Source organism: Ammospiza caudacuta, chromosome 22 (assembly GCF_027887145.1).
Source record: "Ammospiza caudacuta isolate bAmmCau1 chromosome 22, bAmmCau1.pri, whole genome shotgun sequence".
Lineage (NCBI taxonomy): Eukaryota > Metazoa > Chordata > Aves > Passeriformes > Passerellidae > Ammospiza > Ammospiza caudacuta.
The window spans coordinates 4,718,428-4,738,005 of NC_080614.1; the positions used below are offsets into that span (position 1 = coordinate 4,718,428).

General features: G+C 51.1%; 1 protein-coding gene across 4 annotated transcripts; it reads right to left on the reverse strand.

Annotated features, from left to right (window-relative positions):
* Positions 1-537: 537 nt before the first annotated feature.
* On the reverse strand, positions 538-18,972 carry DDI2 (DNA damage inducible 1 homolog 2). 4 transcript variants are annotated; one of them, XM_058818705.1, is made up of 10 exons: positions 18,835-18,972; positions 14,413-14,542; positions 13,251-13,481; positions 11,334-11,460; positions 9,439-9,566; positions 8,788-8,916; positions 7,964-8,067; positions 7,321-7,510; positions 3,233-3,295; positions 2,911-3,148 (listed from the first exon to the last, which is right to left on the reverse strand). In XM_058818705.1, exons 1-9 carry the CDS (start codon positions 18,970-18,972, stop codon positions 3,279-3,281), a joined length of 1,194 nt encoding a protein of 397 aa, XP_058674688.1. In that variant the 3' UTR covers positions 2,911-3,148; positions 3,233-3,278. The 4 variants fall into 4 exon arrangements, with proteins under 4 accessions (XP_058674684.1, XP_058674688.1, XP_058674686.1 ...); XM_058818701.1 differs by lacking the exon at positions 3,233-3,295 and having other exon boundaries at positions 538-3,148; XM_058818703.1 differs by lacking the exons at positions 2,911-3,148; positions 3,233-3,295 and adding an exon at positions 5,034-5,210.
* Between the last annotated feature and the right edge of the window lie 606 nt (positions 18,973-19,578).

Sequence of the window (19,578 nt, forward strand, 5' to 3'; positions counted from 1 at the left end):
GGCTTTGCAGAGCATCACAAAGGAGCTCTTCCCCCTCAAAAAAGCATCTGGAAAGGGCTTCCTACAGCACAGCCTCGGTGAGGCCTCACTGCTCAGGTGACTCACCAGAGATATCCCAGAAGGCCACGATGGTTGTAACGCAGAGGCCACATCAGTGCATTTGTTCTGTGACCCCTGCTGGGGAGCCCTCGCTCTGGAGGAGGTGTCAGAGTCAGATCAGCACCCCCAGGCATGCACAGCCACGAGGCCAAACAACCCCAGACATCCAGACAAACCACAGCAAAGCAGATTCCTCCTCCTTCCAATCACAGCCCTGCGTGGAGCCACTGAGATGAAGTTCACTCCTCCCTGGGCACAGGGAGATTTAGAGCCGTAACACACAGCTGGTTTGTTAAACAAATTCACCATTAAGGTTTAGCCTTAAACTGGTTGAGCTTGTTCTTTTTGCATGAGGAAAAACATGATGTGGGCAAGGCTAGAAAAAAATGTAAATACTCCTTCCCCCCCTCCCTCCCCCTTACAATTAATACCAGCACATCTCCAAATAAGTTAAAATGTATCTTATAAGTTTTGGTAGCACCAAATTTTATCCCTTCCCTTCTTCTATCCCCATGTTGTAAACTGGAACACACTGGCCCAAGAGCATCACAGAATATTCTGAGTTGGAAGGGACACACAAGAATCATTGAGTCCAACTCAAAATCAAGCATAAAAGGGTTTGGCAAAAATAAGCATCAGCCTTCCCCATGCACACACGAAAACCCACGCTCCCAAAAAACCCCTCACTCCTCTGGCAAAAGCCTTACAGATCCAGAAGCATTTACACACCTTTAGTAGCTTCCAGAATAATCTCAACAGCTGGACGTTGGGTTCCAAGGAGCTACAACACATCCAGAGTCCACACTGGACCCAGTGTGCACCTCCCCTCCTGTGCACGTGTGGCCAATTCCCATCACAAACTGCTTTGTGCCTGACAGGGCAGTGAGCACAGTGGCTGCTGCTTTTTATTTGTAGCATTGGAGGTTATTCTAAAATTGTACATTTAAATAAAACTAGTAGTTTTAATCCAGTATGCATGATTAAAAGCTATCGTGTCCACACAATGCAAGGACGTTTTCTTTCCTTTCAAAGCCCAAATCTAACAAGTGAAACAGAAGAGATGTGTTACTTTGGCTGCAAATAATTAAAAAAATCTGGCTCAACATTCTGCTCGTCCATTGTGGTGTGTAATTGAGATACTCCTGTAGAAGAAAAGATCCCCCAGTCAGCTCCCTCTTCCACAGTTACGTGGGAACAACGATGCTCTTGGCTAGCAAAATGAGAAGAGCAAGATCTGCATTTCCACCTGCTTGTTCCAGGGCCTGGAGAGCCTCCTGTGGGGTAAAACCAGCACCAAGGATCCGGTCGACATCAGCCACAGGGAAAGCAGGGGGTGAAGAAGCCCCTGCTTCAGTCAGTCTGGTGTAGGCAGCTGGGGGGCTCAGCAGTGGTTCCTCACTCCCACCCAGCAGCCATGGACCTGCAGGAGCAGCACTGCCACTTCTCCCAGGTGCTCCTGTGAACAGGCCCTGAGTATCCTCTGGTGCTCCTTCACCCGCAGCAGGTGTGGAGGAACCAGGCGTGCTCTGCTCCAAAGCTGGACTGGGTGCACTCTGAGAATCTCCTGCCAAAACCTCCCTCTGCTCTGGGCTCTGCTGCTGGCCAGGGGTGGCTGCAGGACTCAGCACGCCCACATCGCTCTTACCTGAACCCTTCTCTCTCTCTAAAGCTCCTGCCCCAGGCACAGGCTGCCCAGCACTGACAGGCCCAGTGCTGATGTGCTCTCTGCCACAATCACAGGGCTGGCTCCCCTCTGCTTCTCCACCCTCAGACCTCATCTCAGGGAAGGAACAGCTCTGCTCCTGGCTGGCTGGATCCAAGCCTATCTGCTCACCTTCAGCAAGTCCCTTCTGCTGCACTGCTGGCTCTCTCTGAACCGTTTCCAGCTGGGAGACTTCTTCCGAGGCAAGGATCTTGCATTCTCCTTTCCGACTGATAACCAAGAGTTTGTGAAGCTCTTTCAAGGCTGATGCTAGAGGGAAACATTGCTCTTCTGAAGGTCTTCCTGCATCCATGTCCAGCTCTGGGGTGCTGGAGGGGGAGGAGCTGTCTGCTGCCAAATTAGCTGACTTGTGATACTCTGCAGGAATTTCACTGGTGCTTTTAGACTGCAGGACATCACTGGTGGGAAGGGGATCACTCAAGGAGGACGGAGACTTGAGCAACTCCACCTCCATGGAGAGGGCCTCTGAGTTCAGGCTGGAAATATGTCTGTTCTCAGTCTGCTGCTTTGCTGAGCTCTGTGTTTCAGCTGCAGCGTGCTCCACTGCATCTATTTCCATGGAGGCTTCCATGTGCACATGGCTACAGGAGGCTGACAGGTGGATACTCCCTTTCACACAGGAAAGACCTGCTCTCTCCAGTTCATCTCTCATTTCCATGGGAGGATTTTCTGGCTGTTTGGCTTCAGCCACAGCAGGTTTCTCAAGCCCACCAACACAGCAAGGAAGTTCTGGGTCAGTTGTCTCAGTTTGCTCCTCAAGATGTTCCTTTTCTGGCTCTTTGCACATCTGATGGTCTATGGGAAGCTCCTGCTTTGAAGACAGATAGACATCTTTATCCTGCTTGTGCTTGGCAGCAGCATCATCCAAATGGACTTTTGTCACTTCCAGAGGATGTTCCTGACCACGATCTTGTTCTTTGTTACATTCCTTTAAAATGTCAGCACTAAATGTTTCTTTGAGTGTCTTCTGTGAAAGGCAAGCTGGATTGGAGCAGGTTCCATCTCCGGTGTGCAGAGAGGGGTCATTATTTGCCAAGGAAGAGCTATTGGAATGATGCTGTAATTCCAGAGCAGGTTCTTTTCCTGGGGTTATCTGGTGTTCAGGTGAAGAGTCAGAAGTCTTGACGGCTCTAGGATCAATGGGCTCTGCAAGGCTGGATTCGGATGAGCAAATTGAAGCAGGGGCAGAGACAGAACGATCAAGTAACTGATTTGTGGGATTAGAGATCTTGGAATTTAGTCCTGAAGACTGGACTGGATTTTGAAACCCATCAGAAGCTGGTAATGAGGGCATTTCCAGTGAGGTAGTTTCTTTGTCACTATTCTCTATGGAAGACAGAAGGAAAGGAGCAGTCAGGACACAGCAGAAGCACCATGGCAGCACAAACTGGAATGGGTGGCTCTAAATACCTGGTCTGTGGCCCACTCCAGCTGCAGTAAACACACACTACATGCATCAAGGCTTCCGACGTTCTGTTTGGATTAGGAAACAAACACACCAAACTCGTGTTAGCATTCAGAGCACACACCATGCATGGTTACAGTCCTGCACAGCTCCCTCCTGACTGTCTGGCACAACAGCACGGAGCTGCAGGAGCTCCTGCCTCCCAGAAAGGTTCTGCCTGGCAAATTTGGCACTGCCAGAGCACAATTTAAAGGCTGTTCTGTACTGGCTATGGCACAGAGCAGTCAGTGGGTGATACCAGACACTTGGTAAACTCTACACAATATAACAATGTGTCTCATGCTGTACTTGTTTATTCTGCCTTTGGCTGGAGATACTCAGGAGACACATTTCAGAGATATGGGAACTGAGATGGCAACAAAGTTCTTGGGTTGTGTTCCCAGCAGTGCCATCACACCCAAGAGAAGGTGTCCAAACACCAGCTGGCTGCAAAAGGGAAGTGTACAGATTGTGGGGGGAAAGAAATCCCCCAAAAGAACTGCTGCCCAAAGCTGGGAAGAGCAAAGCAAAGGAGAAACACCCAAAAATCAAGCTCAGCTTACTGTTTCCTTGTCCTCACAGAGAGCAGATGAACTGTAGATCTCTATCAGAAGCACTGAACACTGGCTGTGGTTATCAGGGGAGATTAAGTGACCTTATCTTGCTGACAGTCTGATATCACTGATGTATCAGCGCTCCAGCACTCGTTCAATCACTCACACAACCTTTGCAGGAGGGCCTGTCCTGGCCCCACAGATCACATACCCAGGCTCTGAGATTTGCTGCCCTTTCCCTTCCCAAACTCAGTGGTCCTAAACACACCACTGGTTTGCCTGGAGTCTCTCTTTACAGGAGTACTGAGGCACAGCTTGTCATGCCTACACCTCCAGCCAAAATCCCTTTAAATTCCACAACACAACAGAAACCTGCCTGTCCTCAGCCTTCTGTTCTCTGTTCCTTTTATTCTCTGTTAACTAAAACCAGTGCAGCCCCTGCTGTGACACCACCCCACTGCTCATCTTTCCTAAGGGTGGCAAAGAGCTTTGTGACAGAGGGTATGCATGAAAACCAGAGGGATCCTTTCTGTTTCTATGTGGAATGATTACATTCATGTCTCTGCTCCAAACCAACCCTTCAGGGAGGAAGCAGAACTGTCTTTTGACCTGCTGGATCACTAATTAGGGTATGATCAGACACATCAGGGATTTGCATTGAGGTAGCAGCAGGAGCTGGTTTTCCATTAAGTGTCATCCTTCTCCTGGGGTAGATGTAATAGTCCCAGCCCCACCAGGGATATTGATCCAGCTAAAACCAGGAACAAACTCTTCCCCACAAAGTGCACCATCAGGGATAAATTCCTCTCTGTACCCAGAACAGCCTGAGCTGTTTGTGGTGGCACTGACTTGGACTAAGGCTGCCTGGATGAAAAGGTGTGTGTGGGATGAGCTGCCTGGCTACAATTCCTCCTCAGCAAAACAGCTCCAGTTTTGCTGCCAGGTTTGTAAATCCTCCATGATCACTGAGTTCCCCAGTGGTGGGAAATTGGCACAAAAGAGCATCAAGCCCTCAGAGGTAAATAGGGATGTGGAGGTCCTGGATCTCAGTGAACCCCACCACCACCTCAGCTGCCTTCCATAAATGCTGAACCATCAGCAAAGCAGCTGACAGAAATCATGAGGCTCTCTAAAGTGGACTTCAGGGGATTAAAGAAAGCTCAAGGATAATCCAGGTGCATTCAAACAAGCACTTTAATAGCCTCCATGTGCAGGCAGCCATTGGTGTTGTACCATCTCCTGGAAGGCAGCAAAAATTGCTCCAGTTATAAAAGAACACACGTGTTGTGGGGAGCTGAGCTTCTTTGGAACTGCATCACTTTCTCTTTCTGTCCTTCTTCCGTTTTCTCTTTTTTCCTTTCTTGGTTCTCTTGGTACCACCTAGCAGCAACTCAAGTTTTGGAAGAGAGAAAAAAGGAATGTGCTGACATTTTAGGATACAGCCAACAAAAGCCCATGGGCCAGAGGCTAGCACTGTGTCTAGAACTGTCAGGGCTGTCACAGTCAATCTGAACAAGAGCCACTTTAGATCAGTGCCTCAGTGTTCTATGGGCACTAAGTGAACACACAGAATGGATTTCCTATTCCCATAAATCTTTTACATTCCTCTAGGGCTCAGCATCAACACAAAGTGTCTGAGTGCTGAACAAAGCCTCATGGTCCTTAGAACCATATGTTGTACATAAGCAGCTTGGATTTAAGTAATTTCAGGCACTTTCCTGTTTAAAAAACTTGTCTAAAATGCTTTTATTATAAAGACTCATAGTTTGGGCTGAGGTTTGCTTGTTATTTAGTTCTCTTTCAACTGAGAACTAAATTTAACCAACCATAATATCTGCAAAGCCTCATCCAAAGTGGAAATATATTCTGAAAGCTAACCCAGGTTCCAAGTTTTCACAGGAAAGAACTGATATTTACACCTTCCAGGCTGTGGGAACAGACAAAGCCCAAGCTCCTGAGCCTGACCTTTAGCAACATCAAAACCCCATAACAAGGTCAAACTCATGTTTGTGTTTCTCTCTGCTGGCTGCAACTTCAGTTAATAAACATTCAAATTTGGCTAGAAAAGTCACACATTTAAACTATTTCTTACTGATTCATTAAAGCCAGACGTTCCTTCTGAGTTTTTTTTACATTTCTGGAAAACTTATATTCTTAGGATGGAAGAAAATGGGCCAAAGGGAGCAATAAGTGCAGTCCTGTGCTTCCCTTAATGTAATCAACTTCTTGTTATTTATAACTAACTGCTTACTCTTTGGGTTGTGAAACAGTAACTGGGAGGTGTTAAAGAAAAATTTCAGTGCATTTCAACTAGATATATAAATATATAGATACATAATATATACATATATATATATAGTTAAATATATATAAACTTTAGTATCTAATATAAATATAATATATGGTTAAATCTTTTTCTCTCATTTCAATTTTAAATATGGGCACACCAGAGTCTTAAAATATTAGCAAGCAAAATGTTGAAATCAACTTGATCAGCCTAAACCTGACCCAGCAAAGAGTTCTACATGTGTGTAGGAAGGAGAATTTACTGTGTTCTTTCAGAGGAAAAATGAGCAGTAAAATTCAAAGGTCTCTAGAGAACTCTTGGATATAAAATGTTATCTTTAAAAGTTTTGGAAAAGGCTTAAGGAATATACCCTGAGGTATTCACAGCTTCTCTGGAACAGTAGGGAAAAAATAATGAATTTCCCCTTCAGCTAAAAGCTGAACTAAGGGAAGAGTTGAACTGAAAATTTGAGTTTCAGACTGGTTTTGGCTCATAGTTCAGCTTTCAGCTATCTGGCTGAAAATAAAATCACTTTGCTCAATTTTGCAGCCACCAAAGCACAACGTGGCCATCTGTGCAGCATTTGGATTCTAGGGACACTGGGAACAGAACTGCAGGAGGGTGAAAGTTCTCTTTGCAGGTCATATTTAAGGCTGAGGATGTGAATTCAGCTTTTGAACTACTGAGCAACTGCAAGGAGGCAATTCCCCCTCCAAGGGCACAAGCACCATTGCAGGGAAAAATGCTGAAATAGTGCGAATTCTAAAAATTGTCATGAACTTTTGTCACTGCTACAGCTGCTCTATTTTTACGTGGTGCAGCCAATAAGAGCAGGGTTTTGGGAGCCTCCCCAAAGCTGCAGCAGCAGCACAGCTGAGCCATGTCCCTGCTGGGCACTACAATGTGATCCCAGTCACAGAGAACCATTAACCTCCACAGCTTGAAGGCCAGGAAACCAGAGCAGGTGGGAAGCTGCAGGGAGAGCACCAAATAAACAGCTAACAGCCCTGAATGCCTCCATGCAGGTTCTGCAGCCCAGAAAGGAAGAGAGAAGTGCACTCAGAGGCCACAAGCAAGAATAAAACCCCTTCTCTCCACCCTTTACTGGCTGCTGCTGCTCCCAGGAGCCGGAAGGGGAACAGCTCACAGACATCCTGACATGCAGCAGAAAGAAATGCACAGATTCCTGCTTCAAGCGAGCTCCTGCTGGTACCTGCTTCCTCTACGGATTTCTGTATTGCCTCAGCGAGCTCCTGGTCGGCGATGTCCTCGGGCCGCACGTCGTCGCGCCCCGCGCCGTACGCCAGCCGCGCGCACTCGGGCAGCTCCCCCTCGGGCAGGAAGGAGGTCTGAGAGCCCGTGGTGCCAATCACCAGCACGTTCTTCTTGAGATCAATGGAGCACTGCAAGAGAGCATCCACACGTCAGGGCCTGCAGAGAGCCAGGTGGCTCCCGGGGTAAAGGGAGATGTGAGGTCAGGCAATCCGTGTCCAACGGAACGGCTCGCAGCAGGTAAGGGTGGGCCAGGAGTATCAGCTCTAAGCAAAGGGCCCTGTCTGGCTCAATTTGTCATAAATCATTCTGTTGGAAAGCTCTGGGCATCTTTGATCAGAGCAAAAAGCTCCAGGCAGCAGCCAGACACCCTAGAGCTGTCCATGATGGATGTGCTTCCAGGCTGGAAGATAATCCACCATCAACTCTCCCCAGGAAAATCCTATGAATTCACAGGGCAGGCACGCACAAACTTTAGATGAATTCACAAATTTTAGATGTGCCTGAGAACCTCCTGTCCTTTTGTTGCACTTCTCACTAAACCTGCAAGAGCCAGGTAACTGTTTCAAAAGAGGTTTTGATACCTGATGCCTCTTAAGCATATCCAGTCCTAGGAGCATGTCCATGGGCTGCTCTTCAAGGATTGAGAAGGAGCACGCCAGGAAATCCCCTTCGATCTGCACCTGAGCTGAAACACAAGGCACAGAAGTTCCCACTACAGCACAACAATCTGATTTCTGTTCTTCCACTTGGTAAGGGAAAGGTCTGGGAGAATCTGAAACCAGCACTCTGATGCACCCTTTTGGTCACAGAAAGTGTGGCCCTGTGCAAGCCCCAGGACTGCCAGGCCTGCCATGGTCCCAGAGGAATTATTTTAAAAGCTGATGTGCCTGAGAACCTCCTGTCCTGCTTCTCTGACCCTCCAAGCTTGAGGGCTGCAAACAGTTCATTAGAGCACAAGTCTAAGTAGCAGCAACAGCAAACAGAATCGATTTTTTGGTAGTAAGGGCAGTGTCCTCCATGCAGAAAGGCTGCACAAGAGCACAGAGGCTTTTCTTTCCAAAGGAACAGCAAACACTGCACTGTGTGGGAACCCTTCCTGAGCAGCTCACCCTGCCCAGCAGGGCCACCTGAAACAGGGAAGGTTGTGGTGTTTCACATTCACCTCGGGTTTTGCCCCCAGAGAACATGTCCTGTGTGTGCAGGAGCTGGGACTCCCTCACCCCCAAGTGTTACAGCATTAAATGAGACAGAATTCTGTGCCCAAAACAAACAAACACATTGCAGATGCACTTTGATTTTACTCTGCAGGAGCTCCTAGCAATGACAGCACCAATCCTCAGTGCTAAGAGTGCAGGAAATGCAGTCAAACCCCTGCTAAAGCTGCCCCAAAAATGCCAGGACTTACCTAAGTGCACTCTGCCAATGATTTTCTGTGTCCCCACACCCTTAGCAATGCCAGCCCACCGCCGATCCACCAGCCTCATGATGTTGCACCTTTCAGCACAGGCTTGGCTCATGATGGTCATCTGGGCACCTGCCAGCAACAGAACTGGTGTTAAATCCTGATGGCTCAGCACAAACTTGTATTTTCTCCTAGAAGAGCTTAAGATCTGGCACTCAGTGGCTGGGAAACTAACCCACCTGCCCCAGGGCATAAAGGCTTCCTGTGAACCAACTGTGCTGACCTGGCTGCCCACACAGGTCAGCACTGACCATTACTGTAGGGATGGAACAACCCCAGGAACTTCTCCTCGCAGGATGTGAACTACCATGTTAAAGGTGTGTGAAATCTCCCTGCCTGTAAAATGAGATAAGACACACACACATGGCAGAGACCTTCCAGGCATGGAAGTCCCAGAAACTCTCCCAGGAGCCCTAATCCAGGGTGTTCCCACACTGCTTCTCCCAACAATCTGCTCTGCTCACTCAGGCTGTGCTCAGGGTTCAGTAAAGTGCTCCAAATTCTTGTCATGCAGTGCTTTATTGTAGGATATTTTGGGAAAACTACTGGAATGTTTACTGTTGCCCTCAGTTATAGAGAGTGTGGAGAAAGCACCTGAGTCCACAAAGGCTTTCACAGGGTGTCCATTGACTTTGCAGTTGATGTAGAGCATCACCACCTGCCCAAAGCTCTCGGGTGCCTCTTCCATCGCTATCGTCATGTTCTCTTCAATGTTTTGTTGCCTGAATTTTGTGGAGAAGAGAGAGAGACCAAAATTTCTGTCAACCAGTCCTTGTAACATCCCTGTGATTCACAGACAGACCTGGAAATCCCACCTGCTGCTGCTCACCTTACAAATACACATTCAAACCACTGCTTCCTTAGTGAAACACAGACCTGGGAGCTGAAGATTGCCAGGAATGATCTCAGCTGAGTCCAGAGACAGTGAGTCACTCCCCAGCAGCCATTGCCCCCTCCAACCCCTGCCTAACTCACACCTGACAGCCTTGTGTTGCCAACAGGAACCCCACGTCCATGTTAACCTGGAGAACTCAGAGAAAAAACCTGTGGATTCATTAGTCATGCTGAGGGTACACGGAGGTGTTGCCAATAGCTACATCACTGGAATCCCACACAGCAGCTGAACATTCAAATCCTCAGGTTTCCCTGGTATCTTTCCTTTTCCAGGCATAGGAAAGGAGGGAGGTAAGCAAAATAGCAGAAAGAACACCACCATAAGCACCAGTCCTTGGTGCAAATTCAAGCCAACAGAAAAAATGCTCTTCAAGAAATCCCTCACAGCTCAAGGATAATCTTGCAAGTGATGGGCATCTGTAGTGACTGCATCCAAAACTGCTCTGTCTCCCCAAAAAAGGGGAAAAGGCTTCAATTCTGATGCCATTTCATTTTTCACTGATGGGGTGTGAAATCTGGGGATGGCTCAGCCCAAACAGCTGCAGAACCTTGGGCACAACCCCTTTATCTGTCCCTCATCTAAGGAAGAAGGGAAGCATTCCTGTGCCTCTGAGCAATGTTTCACTACCTACAAATATCTATTTTCTGCATTTCTGGGTGTTTTTCTGGCACCAACACCTTGTCAGTTGTAATGTGAGAGCACTCCTACCACCAGTGAATTCTGGTCCTGCCCAACAATGGGTCTGTGGCAGACAGACACTTTGTTATCAGGGGAAAACCACCAGCCATGAACCAACTCCAGGATTTAGCACTCAGCTGAAGAAATCAAGCCTCAGCCCAACACAATTACATCTGGAAGGCAGCAAGAGGGAGCGAGTGATGAGCAGGATGCATTTCTGCAGAGCCTCTCATCAGTGAATTAGCCAGACATGGAACAATTAGCAGGATGCAAAAGCAAATCTCGAGGGCAGCTGGGAGGAACAATGCCCTGTTGCTGTGCAGAGCTCAGCTGGGGAGACAGCACCAGCCCAGCTCTTGGGCTCAAAACATGCCCCAGGCCTCAAGAGATGTGCTCTCCACAAGTGCTCCAGTGAAGCAGCTCCGGCAGCTCCAAGACATCACACACACAGACACAGCACAGATAACAGTGCTGTCACCTCGTATCACACAGTCCCAGAATGGTTTGGGCTGGCAGAAACCTTAAAGCCCACCCAGTGCAACCCCCTGCCATGGCAGGGACACCTTCCACTATCCCAGGTTGCTCCAAGCCATGTCTAGCCCTGAACACTTCCAGGGATGGGGCAGCCACAGCTTCTCTGGGCAGCCTTTGCCAGGGCCTTCCTACTCTCACAGGGAACAACACTCTGATCTCAGTGGGACACATCTCAAGGATGGGATGCACCTCCATGTTCCCAAATCCCACCCTTCCCACATGCAAAGGTGGCCCAGAGCATTGCCCTGCACACAAACTCCTTGGTACAAGGAATGTGCTTAGATTCTGCCTTCTCTGAGGAAAAAACACCATGGATGGAAGCACAGAGCAGTTTTTTCTCCCCAGAGAGGACCCCAATGCCTACAAGCCTTTGGTTTGTTACCTTATGTCTTCTTCTATCTTGGCCTGTGCCTCGAGATCAAAGGGGTCGGCGGAATAGAGCCGGATCCTCTCCTGCTCACGCCGGGCCCGGTCCTGCTGTTGCTCCAGCAACACCCTGGTGAATTTCTCTGCAGGAACAGGGAGATAAAGAAATGCTTTTGACTGGAAATTACTCTTGCAAATCAAATTCTGGCACAGCAAACGCTTCTTTTGATGCCAGCTGAGGAACAGACTCAGCAGCACACAGGAAAAAGCTCCCTCTGAGGGCAGTGTGGAAGGACCTCAGAGGATCAGTGGCAAACTTGGGAACCTGCCGAGATGAAAAGCAACTGGACAGAGCTCCCTCTCCTCATGTTCCTACCCAAACACTGCACAATCAAACTCAATTTCCTGGCACATACACTTTTATAGAGAAAAAAATTTAAAAAAATACACAAAGGCTAATGATAAAACTCCTTTAAAACTCAAGGAACATGGCAAAACCAGAGATTATAATCCCTAAAGCTGAATGCCTACCAGGAAGTGTTAGCCAGGTCTAAATGCACATTTTAACACCAGTTTTTAGATTCCCACTTTCCAGATGGCCTCTGGCCATGTTTTACTATTTGAATAGGATCATGTACGTCCCCAAAAGGCCTTGGCAGCCCTGGCAGCAGCTCTGGCTCAAAGGCTGTTTGTGCTCAGGGAGGTGTTGGGTATATTTGACTGTTGGATTTTTGAAATCAGGGTTCTGTACAGCACTGCCTTCATCCAGCACAGCCACAGGGCACGGATCTCTGCAGATATTTGGGAATCCAAGCTGGAGCTGTGCCCAAACACTGCCAGCAGCAGCAGTGCAGCACAGCAAGGGAAAACCAGCCCAAACCACTTCCTTCTGACAGCCCAATGCGGCAATTTGGGACTGAAAATGCACAACTGGGTCAAAGCTTGATGTCCACAGATCAGGCAGAGCAGCAGAGGAGCCAGTTCTGGGTGTCTTGGGCTTAACATCTGGTTTCCTGTGCCAAGAGCAGCACCCCTGCTTAAGGTGATGGGAAAAACTCCCAGCAAGATGCACAAAAAAGCCTGAGAGTGCAAAGAAAGCTTCAGTTCTGATATGAACTAAAGGCAGAGTTAAAAACAGAACAGGCTGACAACATGGAAGTTCCTCTCTGGTTTCCTCTAACAGAGAAATCACTCAGATTTAACCCTGAGAGTGGATAAAATCTCCTGCTAGAAGCTCCTTCTCTTCATTTATTTCTCCACACTCAACAGGATTTATGTCCCAACTAAACATCCTGCAGAGGTTCAGGAGCTCATCTACTGCAGCCCAAAACTCCTCTCTTTTCACACCTAAAGGACACCAGGGTTCAAATCTTTCACCACAGGGAGAACAAGGGACCAACATCAGCTACAGAAGAAGCACAGGACAAGGTTTCAACTGTGCCCAAAACACACAGACACTTCCAAGATTAACAGAAACGTACACATTTATGACTGTTTCTATTGAGAAAGTTCCTACACAATTTCCTTGCTCTTTTCCCTCTCCCTTTCTGCAATTCACTTCCACAGCACAAAGTCACTATGTACAGAGCTGGGTTAGGAGTGTGCTGTTCTCTGCTAAGTCCCAGCTGGGCTGCAGCAAACACACCACCTTTATTGGAAAATGTGCAGTAAGGAGTATCTTAGTGTAAAAATCAGGAGCTGAGTCACTTGTGTTCACAGACATCCAAACTGTCTGTGCCTCTGATATTTCTGAGTAGGAGATATTAAAGAGGATATTAAAAATGCCAAGCAGGAGAAATACACGCAGAAATGGAGGACCTCTGCCTTGAGTGCTCCCACCTGGCAGCTCTCATCTGCACCTTTTATCAAGGAATGCAGCTCGGGTGCTGCCCCTGATGGGAGCTGACCCCGCCCAGCCCCAAGCCCGGCTCACCGAGGTCCCCGCTGAGCAAGGCCTCGGCCAGGGGCGGGTTGCGCTCCTTGAGCAGGGACAGCTCGTGGGGGTTGGCCAGCAGCATCTCCCGCAGCAGGGCCGGGTTGTCCAGGCCCTGAGGGAACGAGGGCGCGTCCGGGGGCGAGGGGCGCGGCCGCTGCGCCGGGGGCGGAGGCTGCTGCGAGGATGTCCCGGGAACGGCGATGCTGCTGAAATCGATCCTGGGCAGACCTGAAAAGAAGGGCACAATGTTGGTGCTTCGTGTTGCAGTTCTGCTGGGAAAAGCACGGGAAGGAAGAGCTGCCCTCAATGCTGCACCAGAGCAGGTTTCCTGAGCAGCAGCCACGTCCCCGGGTTACTGGGTTAGCAACGCTGGCTCATTTATGTAACTGGTCTCATCTGTCTGCCCCATTTCTAATCCCCTGAAATGCACTTGCTGACTGGTTATTCCCTGCTTCACAAACGTGAATTCCTCATGGAGGGACTACAGGGCTAAACCCAGTGGCTCTGAGGCACTTCAGAGGCTCTTGGGTTAAAAAAAAGCAGGGGGAAAAAAAAGTAGTAACACTCCTGCAGACCTGCATTGCAGGTACCCATCCTCCAGCTGAGGCAGGATGAGGACCTTAGCAATGCTCCCACGCCCTTCTCAGCCTGTGGCACCTTTCCTAGGGATATTTTATGTTGGGGATTTGCTAGGAGCAGCTGTGGAAGGCAGGACAGAGGCTCCACTCAGGCATTCCCGGAGGAGCTTTTGGCATGCACACATGATTAAACCACGGGGTTTGGCAAGATGTGGCTTCTCAGGGAATCTGCCACAGGACAGGTTCAGGACACACATCCATAGAGTCTGGGTCTGAGCCATCAAATCCAGCAGGAAGGGAACCAGTGGCTGTAGGAAACTCATACATCTTTAACAAGCCTGATCTGAAACAGTCACCTCCTCAATGCCTCCACACTGTTTCACTCCAGAGGAACAGCAAAATGGTGCTGCCTTCCTCAGAATAAAACACTGCATCAGAAGCCCTCTGGGTCATTTACAATCCCCACTGCCTCACCCCAGCCACGCTCCCCCCTCAGCCTCTGTGCTAAAGGACTCTGCCAGTGCCAGGTAGTGCTGATGAACCCCAGAGGCCCAGGCAGAGCTGGCACGGAGCTGTCTCACCTGGGAAGCGCATGGAGGGCCGTGGCTCCACCGTCTCCTTGTGGCGCAGGATCACCACGTCGCCGTCCTTCAAGCCATAGGAGGCCAAGGAGCGGTTGTTGTCGGTCAGCGGCCGCTCGGCATAAACGATCTGTGCCAGGAGAGCACCAGGCAGGGAAGAAGTTAAAACAAAAACAAGATGTTATTTTGTTATAGGAGAAGAAAAAAAACTATTCCAATAAATCCTGCGGATTCATCTCAAGCTTCAGAAGGGAAGGCGTGATGTCCTCACAGGCCTGGCCTCAGGCACGTTCCTGCCTGGACAACACGGGCTTGGGCTTGCCAAAATCCAGCTGTGGCACCGTGGAGAAGGGCTGGTCTCCACTATCAGAGGCCAAGATCATTAGAGGGAAGCAAGTCTTGACCAGGACTGTCTGTCCACATTCCCAAACTCCAGGATTACAAGCCACAGGCATTTTCTGCAGCGTTCCCTGCCCCAAGTCAGCACCCACTGACCCTGCACAACTGCAGACATGCCAGCAGCACCAAGCCAGGTAGATCCAGCCCAACATCCATCGTTCTGCCTCTTGCCACAACACAGCTCCCCAGAATAACCAGTTTTACAGGGACCTTATTCATTAGCTCTGTGCTTTCCAGCTCCCCCCAGTGATGCAACTCTCCAGACCCAGAGCACTCAAAGCTCTGCTCCCCACACTGCCATCAGTCCATGCAGGGAATCAACTTCTTGTGACTATAAAACACAAAGTCACATCCATTTCTACTTTGATAACCTGCTTTAACAAGGGCTCCATAGACTAAACATAAAAACACTGAGATAAAGGTGAATAATCCCCAAGGAACATTTCCATGAACATCAGACCTGTAATACCTACAGAAGCCCTAAGTTGTGGGAAAGCCCAAAATGTAACATAAAACTGGAAGAGAAGTTCCCAGAAATGGCATCTGGCAACACGAAGGTTTCTGTGCTGTCACTGGAGCACAGCGAGACCAGAAGATCAGCCCAGCACCTCCTGCCCTGGCAGCAGCCCAGAGCATGGAGAACTTGGCCTAAACCCCTCAGGCACACGATCAAATTTCACAAATACCACCTTGTTTAGCCAAACCTCAGTCTGAGGCTGGAAAAGGCCAGTTCAGCAACAACACGTTTGCCACAGGTTGGGGCTGGCTGAGCCACGTGGGAGCAGCTTTGGCAGTGCTGGCAGGGATGGGCTGCAGCTCTGCCTGATGCTATCAGGGAGCAGTTCCAAAAACCCAATCACTACCTGTCTTCAGGTCTGGCTGACACAACAGCAACTCCAACATCTTACACACTCTCTCTGTGGCATTCAGCAGTGGAGACCCATCAGCAGTGCAAGGCAAGGCAAGGCAGGAGGAACACAAATGACCAGAACCTCGTGGTGCAGCAATCAGAGATTTGGGGAAACACACACGATGGAAGCAGGCAGGAGCTTCCTGCCTCCTCCCCTCCAGCAGAGCGTGCAGCCTCAGCGCTGCCTCACACCCAGGTCCCTCTCAGTGGTTTGAAAGTGAGTGGCCTCCACCCCACAGCCCAGAGGCACCACCGAGGTCAGCTGGTGCTGGCAGGCCCGGCACAGCCTCTCACGTTACCGGCCCGAGGCAGCAGCACAGCCAGCGTGTCATAAATCCCAGCTGCACACCCAAATCTGAAATGGCACATTCCCTGCACACACACTCTGCAAGAGACCGGTTAATCAGTTTAAGTGAGGCTTTACCTCTGTCATCTTGCTGGGATTGGATTTATGAGCGTTCAGCCTTACATCCCAGACAATGAATTAAGCGCCTGGCACCCGCCACGTCCATTAGCAGCACAGATTAATCCACTCCTGACCCATTCTGCCCCAGTCTTAAAACAAACTGATTGGATTTTGCTGCCTTTTGATTGTCTGGTTGGTGGCACCAGACACGGGTTTTTCTGGAGGTGACTCAGACAGGGATACAGGCACCAATGGATTCAATGTGCACAATGCCAGGGGGCAGAACCTTCCTGTGGAGCAGGGAACCCCAGGCAGGAGTGCTGGACACCACCTGCAGCCATCCATCAAGGCAACTCCTGGGCCCATCAAATATTCCTGAGCACAGATGGGGGGCATACAGAGAAAATAAATGAGGAGAAGGAATGAAGAGTGTGGCTCTGCTGAGAGCCTCCTGTCCCCTCTCCCACAAAGCCACGGCCTTGCTGTGTGGAGGAGACTGGAAAGTCAGATTATTTCCACTCACCTCGCCCAGCTCCTCTTATCACCACAGCCACCAGCAGCTACCTCTGTTATCTCAGACCTGTGCCCACAGCGTCCCTTGGACACCTCACAGCTCCCCGCCCCACCCCAAACTGCAGCACTCGGAATTCACTGCCCAAACCAGCGGAGAACAAGGCTCCATTAACCCTCCTCCACAAACTGAGTGCTTTACTCCATCCTGCAGGACCCTTACAATGAAATTCATCCTCTCTCGTGCCAACACAGTGCCTTCAATGCAACATTTACCTTGGCTGAGGAAAAAGGTCAGAAAACAGCCAAGTTTGGTAAATGTAAAACCGCCTATTTGTGATTTAACAGTGCAAAATCCTTCCACACAAGGAGCTGCTTCTCTGATAACTCGTATCTTTTTAAGTTTCTCATAGAATCACTGAGGCTGGAGAAGCCCTCTAAGATCATGGAGGTGCAATCCCCACATGTCCAGGCTTTCCTTGGACACCTCCAGGGATGGGCATTTCAAACTCCCTGGGCAGCCCCTGCCAAGGCCTGACCACCCTCCTCACATGAAGAAATTCCTCCTGATGTCCAACGTGTTCTCCCCACTGAAGGTCCTCAAAACACCTCACAAACACCAGGCAGGATGAGAGGAGAGAGGAGTGACAAATACCAGCCTGGCAAGCACGGCACGACGCGGCTCAGGATGATGCACGGCTGGCAGATGGATGAGCAGAAGGAAGCAGAGGTGGCTACAAAAGCGCAGCGCAGCTCCCCTCGCCTGGGGCTGGCAGCACCCAAACCCCACATGGGTCAGCTGGGCTGGAAAAACTCAAACAAGGGAACTCCTGGCCAAAAATACACAGAGAAGTGACCCCTTGTTAGCCTAAACCAGACCCGGGGCTGCAGGTCACCATGACACAAGGGACAAAGGTGACAGCGAGGAGTTTATGCTCCAGTTCATGCCTGGGGATGTCAAAGCCACAGCAGAGCTCCCCATGCAGGGGTTGTCCCCAGACCTGGGAGCTCACTGGTGTGACAGCCACAGGAGGGTTGCTGGGAACCTTTGTGTGAGGTGGGTTCTCCCTTTACACCTGCCCAAAATCAAGAGTTTTTTTTCCTAAAAGAGAATCCACCCTTCCTGGATTTCCTGCCCCTGCTCTGAGACTGTTTCCCTGTCACCACCAACCTTCCATTCCAGAAAACGAGACTCTCCCAAGGCAGAGGCAAAGCCAAACGTCAAAAACCTGCTGGGTGAGGGACAGCACAACCCCAGGGCTGCCCCGGCACCAGCTCTTCCAGCGCTGACTAATCTTGGCTTGGCTGGAAAAACACTTTGTTAATTTAGACTGGGAAAAGGCTCGGGAAGCAAAAGCCACCACCACCAAACTCCACAAACTCTGCCAGGCACGGCCGGCGCCGCGAGAAGGAGCCGACACCGCCCTGCCCAGGACAAGCGGGGAGGAAGGGCCAAACACCCGGGACTGAACCCAAAACATGAGCAAAGCCCAGACAGATGGCCCAGAGCCGCCCCCACACGCTGCCTCCCCCGAGTTCTGGCACACGAGCGAGCCCTGGATCCGGGCTGCAGGGGGAATTTGCTGGGAAAACCACACGGACGTGCCTGCTCGGTCCCCACACCTGTGTGGAAAAAAGGGAGGAAAAGACTCAATGTGCCCTTTCCGCCCCAGACCGGGCAGGGGTTCGATGGGATAAATAAACCCTTTCCCGAACATTTCAGCCCCGTTTCCCGGGGTTTGAGGATACCCCGGGCCCCCACCTCCCCCGCGGGCTCACTCCTGTTCCCCTCGCTCCAATTCCTGCCCCGTTGAAGCCTCAAATTCCTCCGAAACCTCAACATAAACCAAACCAAAACAAACCCACATTATCTTCTCTCCTTCAGCTGCGCGGCGGGCGCGGACCGAGCCTTTCGCGGAGGGGCCCCCCTCAGGCACCGGGGGCTCGGAGCCCTCTCCCGAGCGGATTTTGAGGGAAAAGCGAGGTTTGTTTGTCCCCAAACCCCAAAGGTCCGCGAGGGGAGGGACCCACCGCCCCAAACAACCCCAAACTCCGGATGGCCGGGGCGGATCCCGGATGGACCCGGCCGCTCCCAGCCCGGGAGACCCCGACCCTGAGGGAGAGGGGCACGGCCGCTCCCAGCCCGGGGACACCGGCGGGGCCCTCCCCGGCGCTCGGGGCGGGGGCAGGCCCTGACCTGGCTCTCGGCCGCCGGGATGCCGGACTCCAGCTCGCAAAGGGCGCGGAAGTTCTGCAGCTCGAAGTCGGCATCCACCTGCAGGTTGAAGGTGATCTCGGAGCGGTCGCGGCGCAGGCAGAACACGGTGAGCAGCATGGCCGCCCCCGCCCGGACCCGCACCCGCCGCCGCCACCGCCGTCAAGCGCCGCCGTCGCAAAGCGCCCGCCCCGCCGGTCAGGCGCCCATGTCAATCAGGAGCGTCCGGCCAATCAGAGAGCGCCGAGCTGGAGCACCTCCTCCCTGCGCCGGCACGGGGCGGGGCCGGAGGGGCCCGGGTGTCACCGTCGGTCCCCGTGTGCCCTCTGGGCTCCCCGTGTCCCCAGGGCTCCTCTGGGCTCCCCGTGTCTCCTCAGGGCTTCCCATGTCCCCAGGGCGCCGCTGGTCCCCGTGTCCCCAGGGCTCCTCTGGGCTCCCCGCTTCCCGTGTCCCCAGGGCTCTTCTGGGCTCCCCGTGTCCCCTCTGGGCTCCCCGTGTCCCCGGGGCTCCTCTGAGCTTCCTATGCCCCGGGCGTTACAGCTCACCGGCGATCCCCGTGTCACCGCCGGCACCGATGTCCCCAAGTGTCCTCCAGCCTTTGCAGTCTCCACAGGACCCCCTGTGCTCCTGGTGGTCCCTGCTGTCCCTAGGTGACCCCCGGTATGTGCCCTGCCCTGGGTGTCCCTGTGCCCCTGGTGGTCCCTGCTGTCCCAAGGATCCCCATGG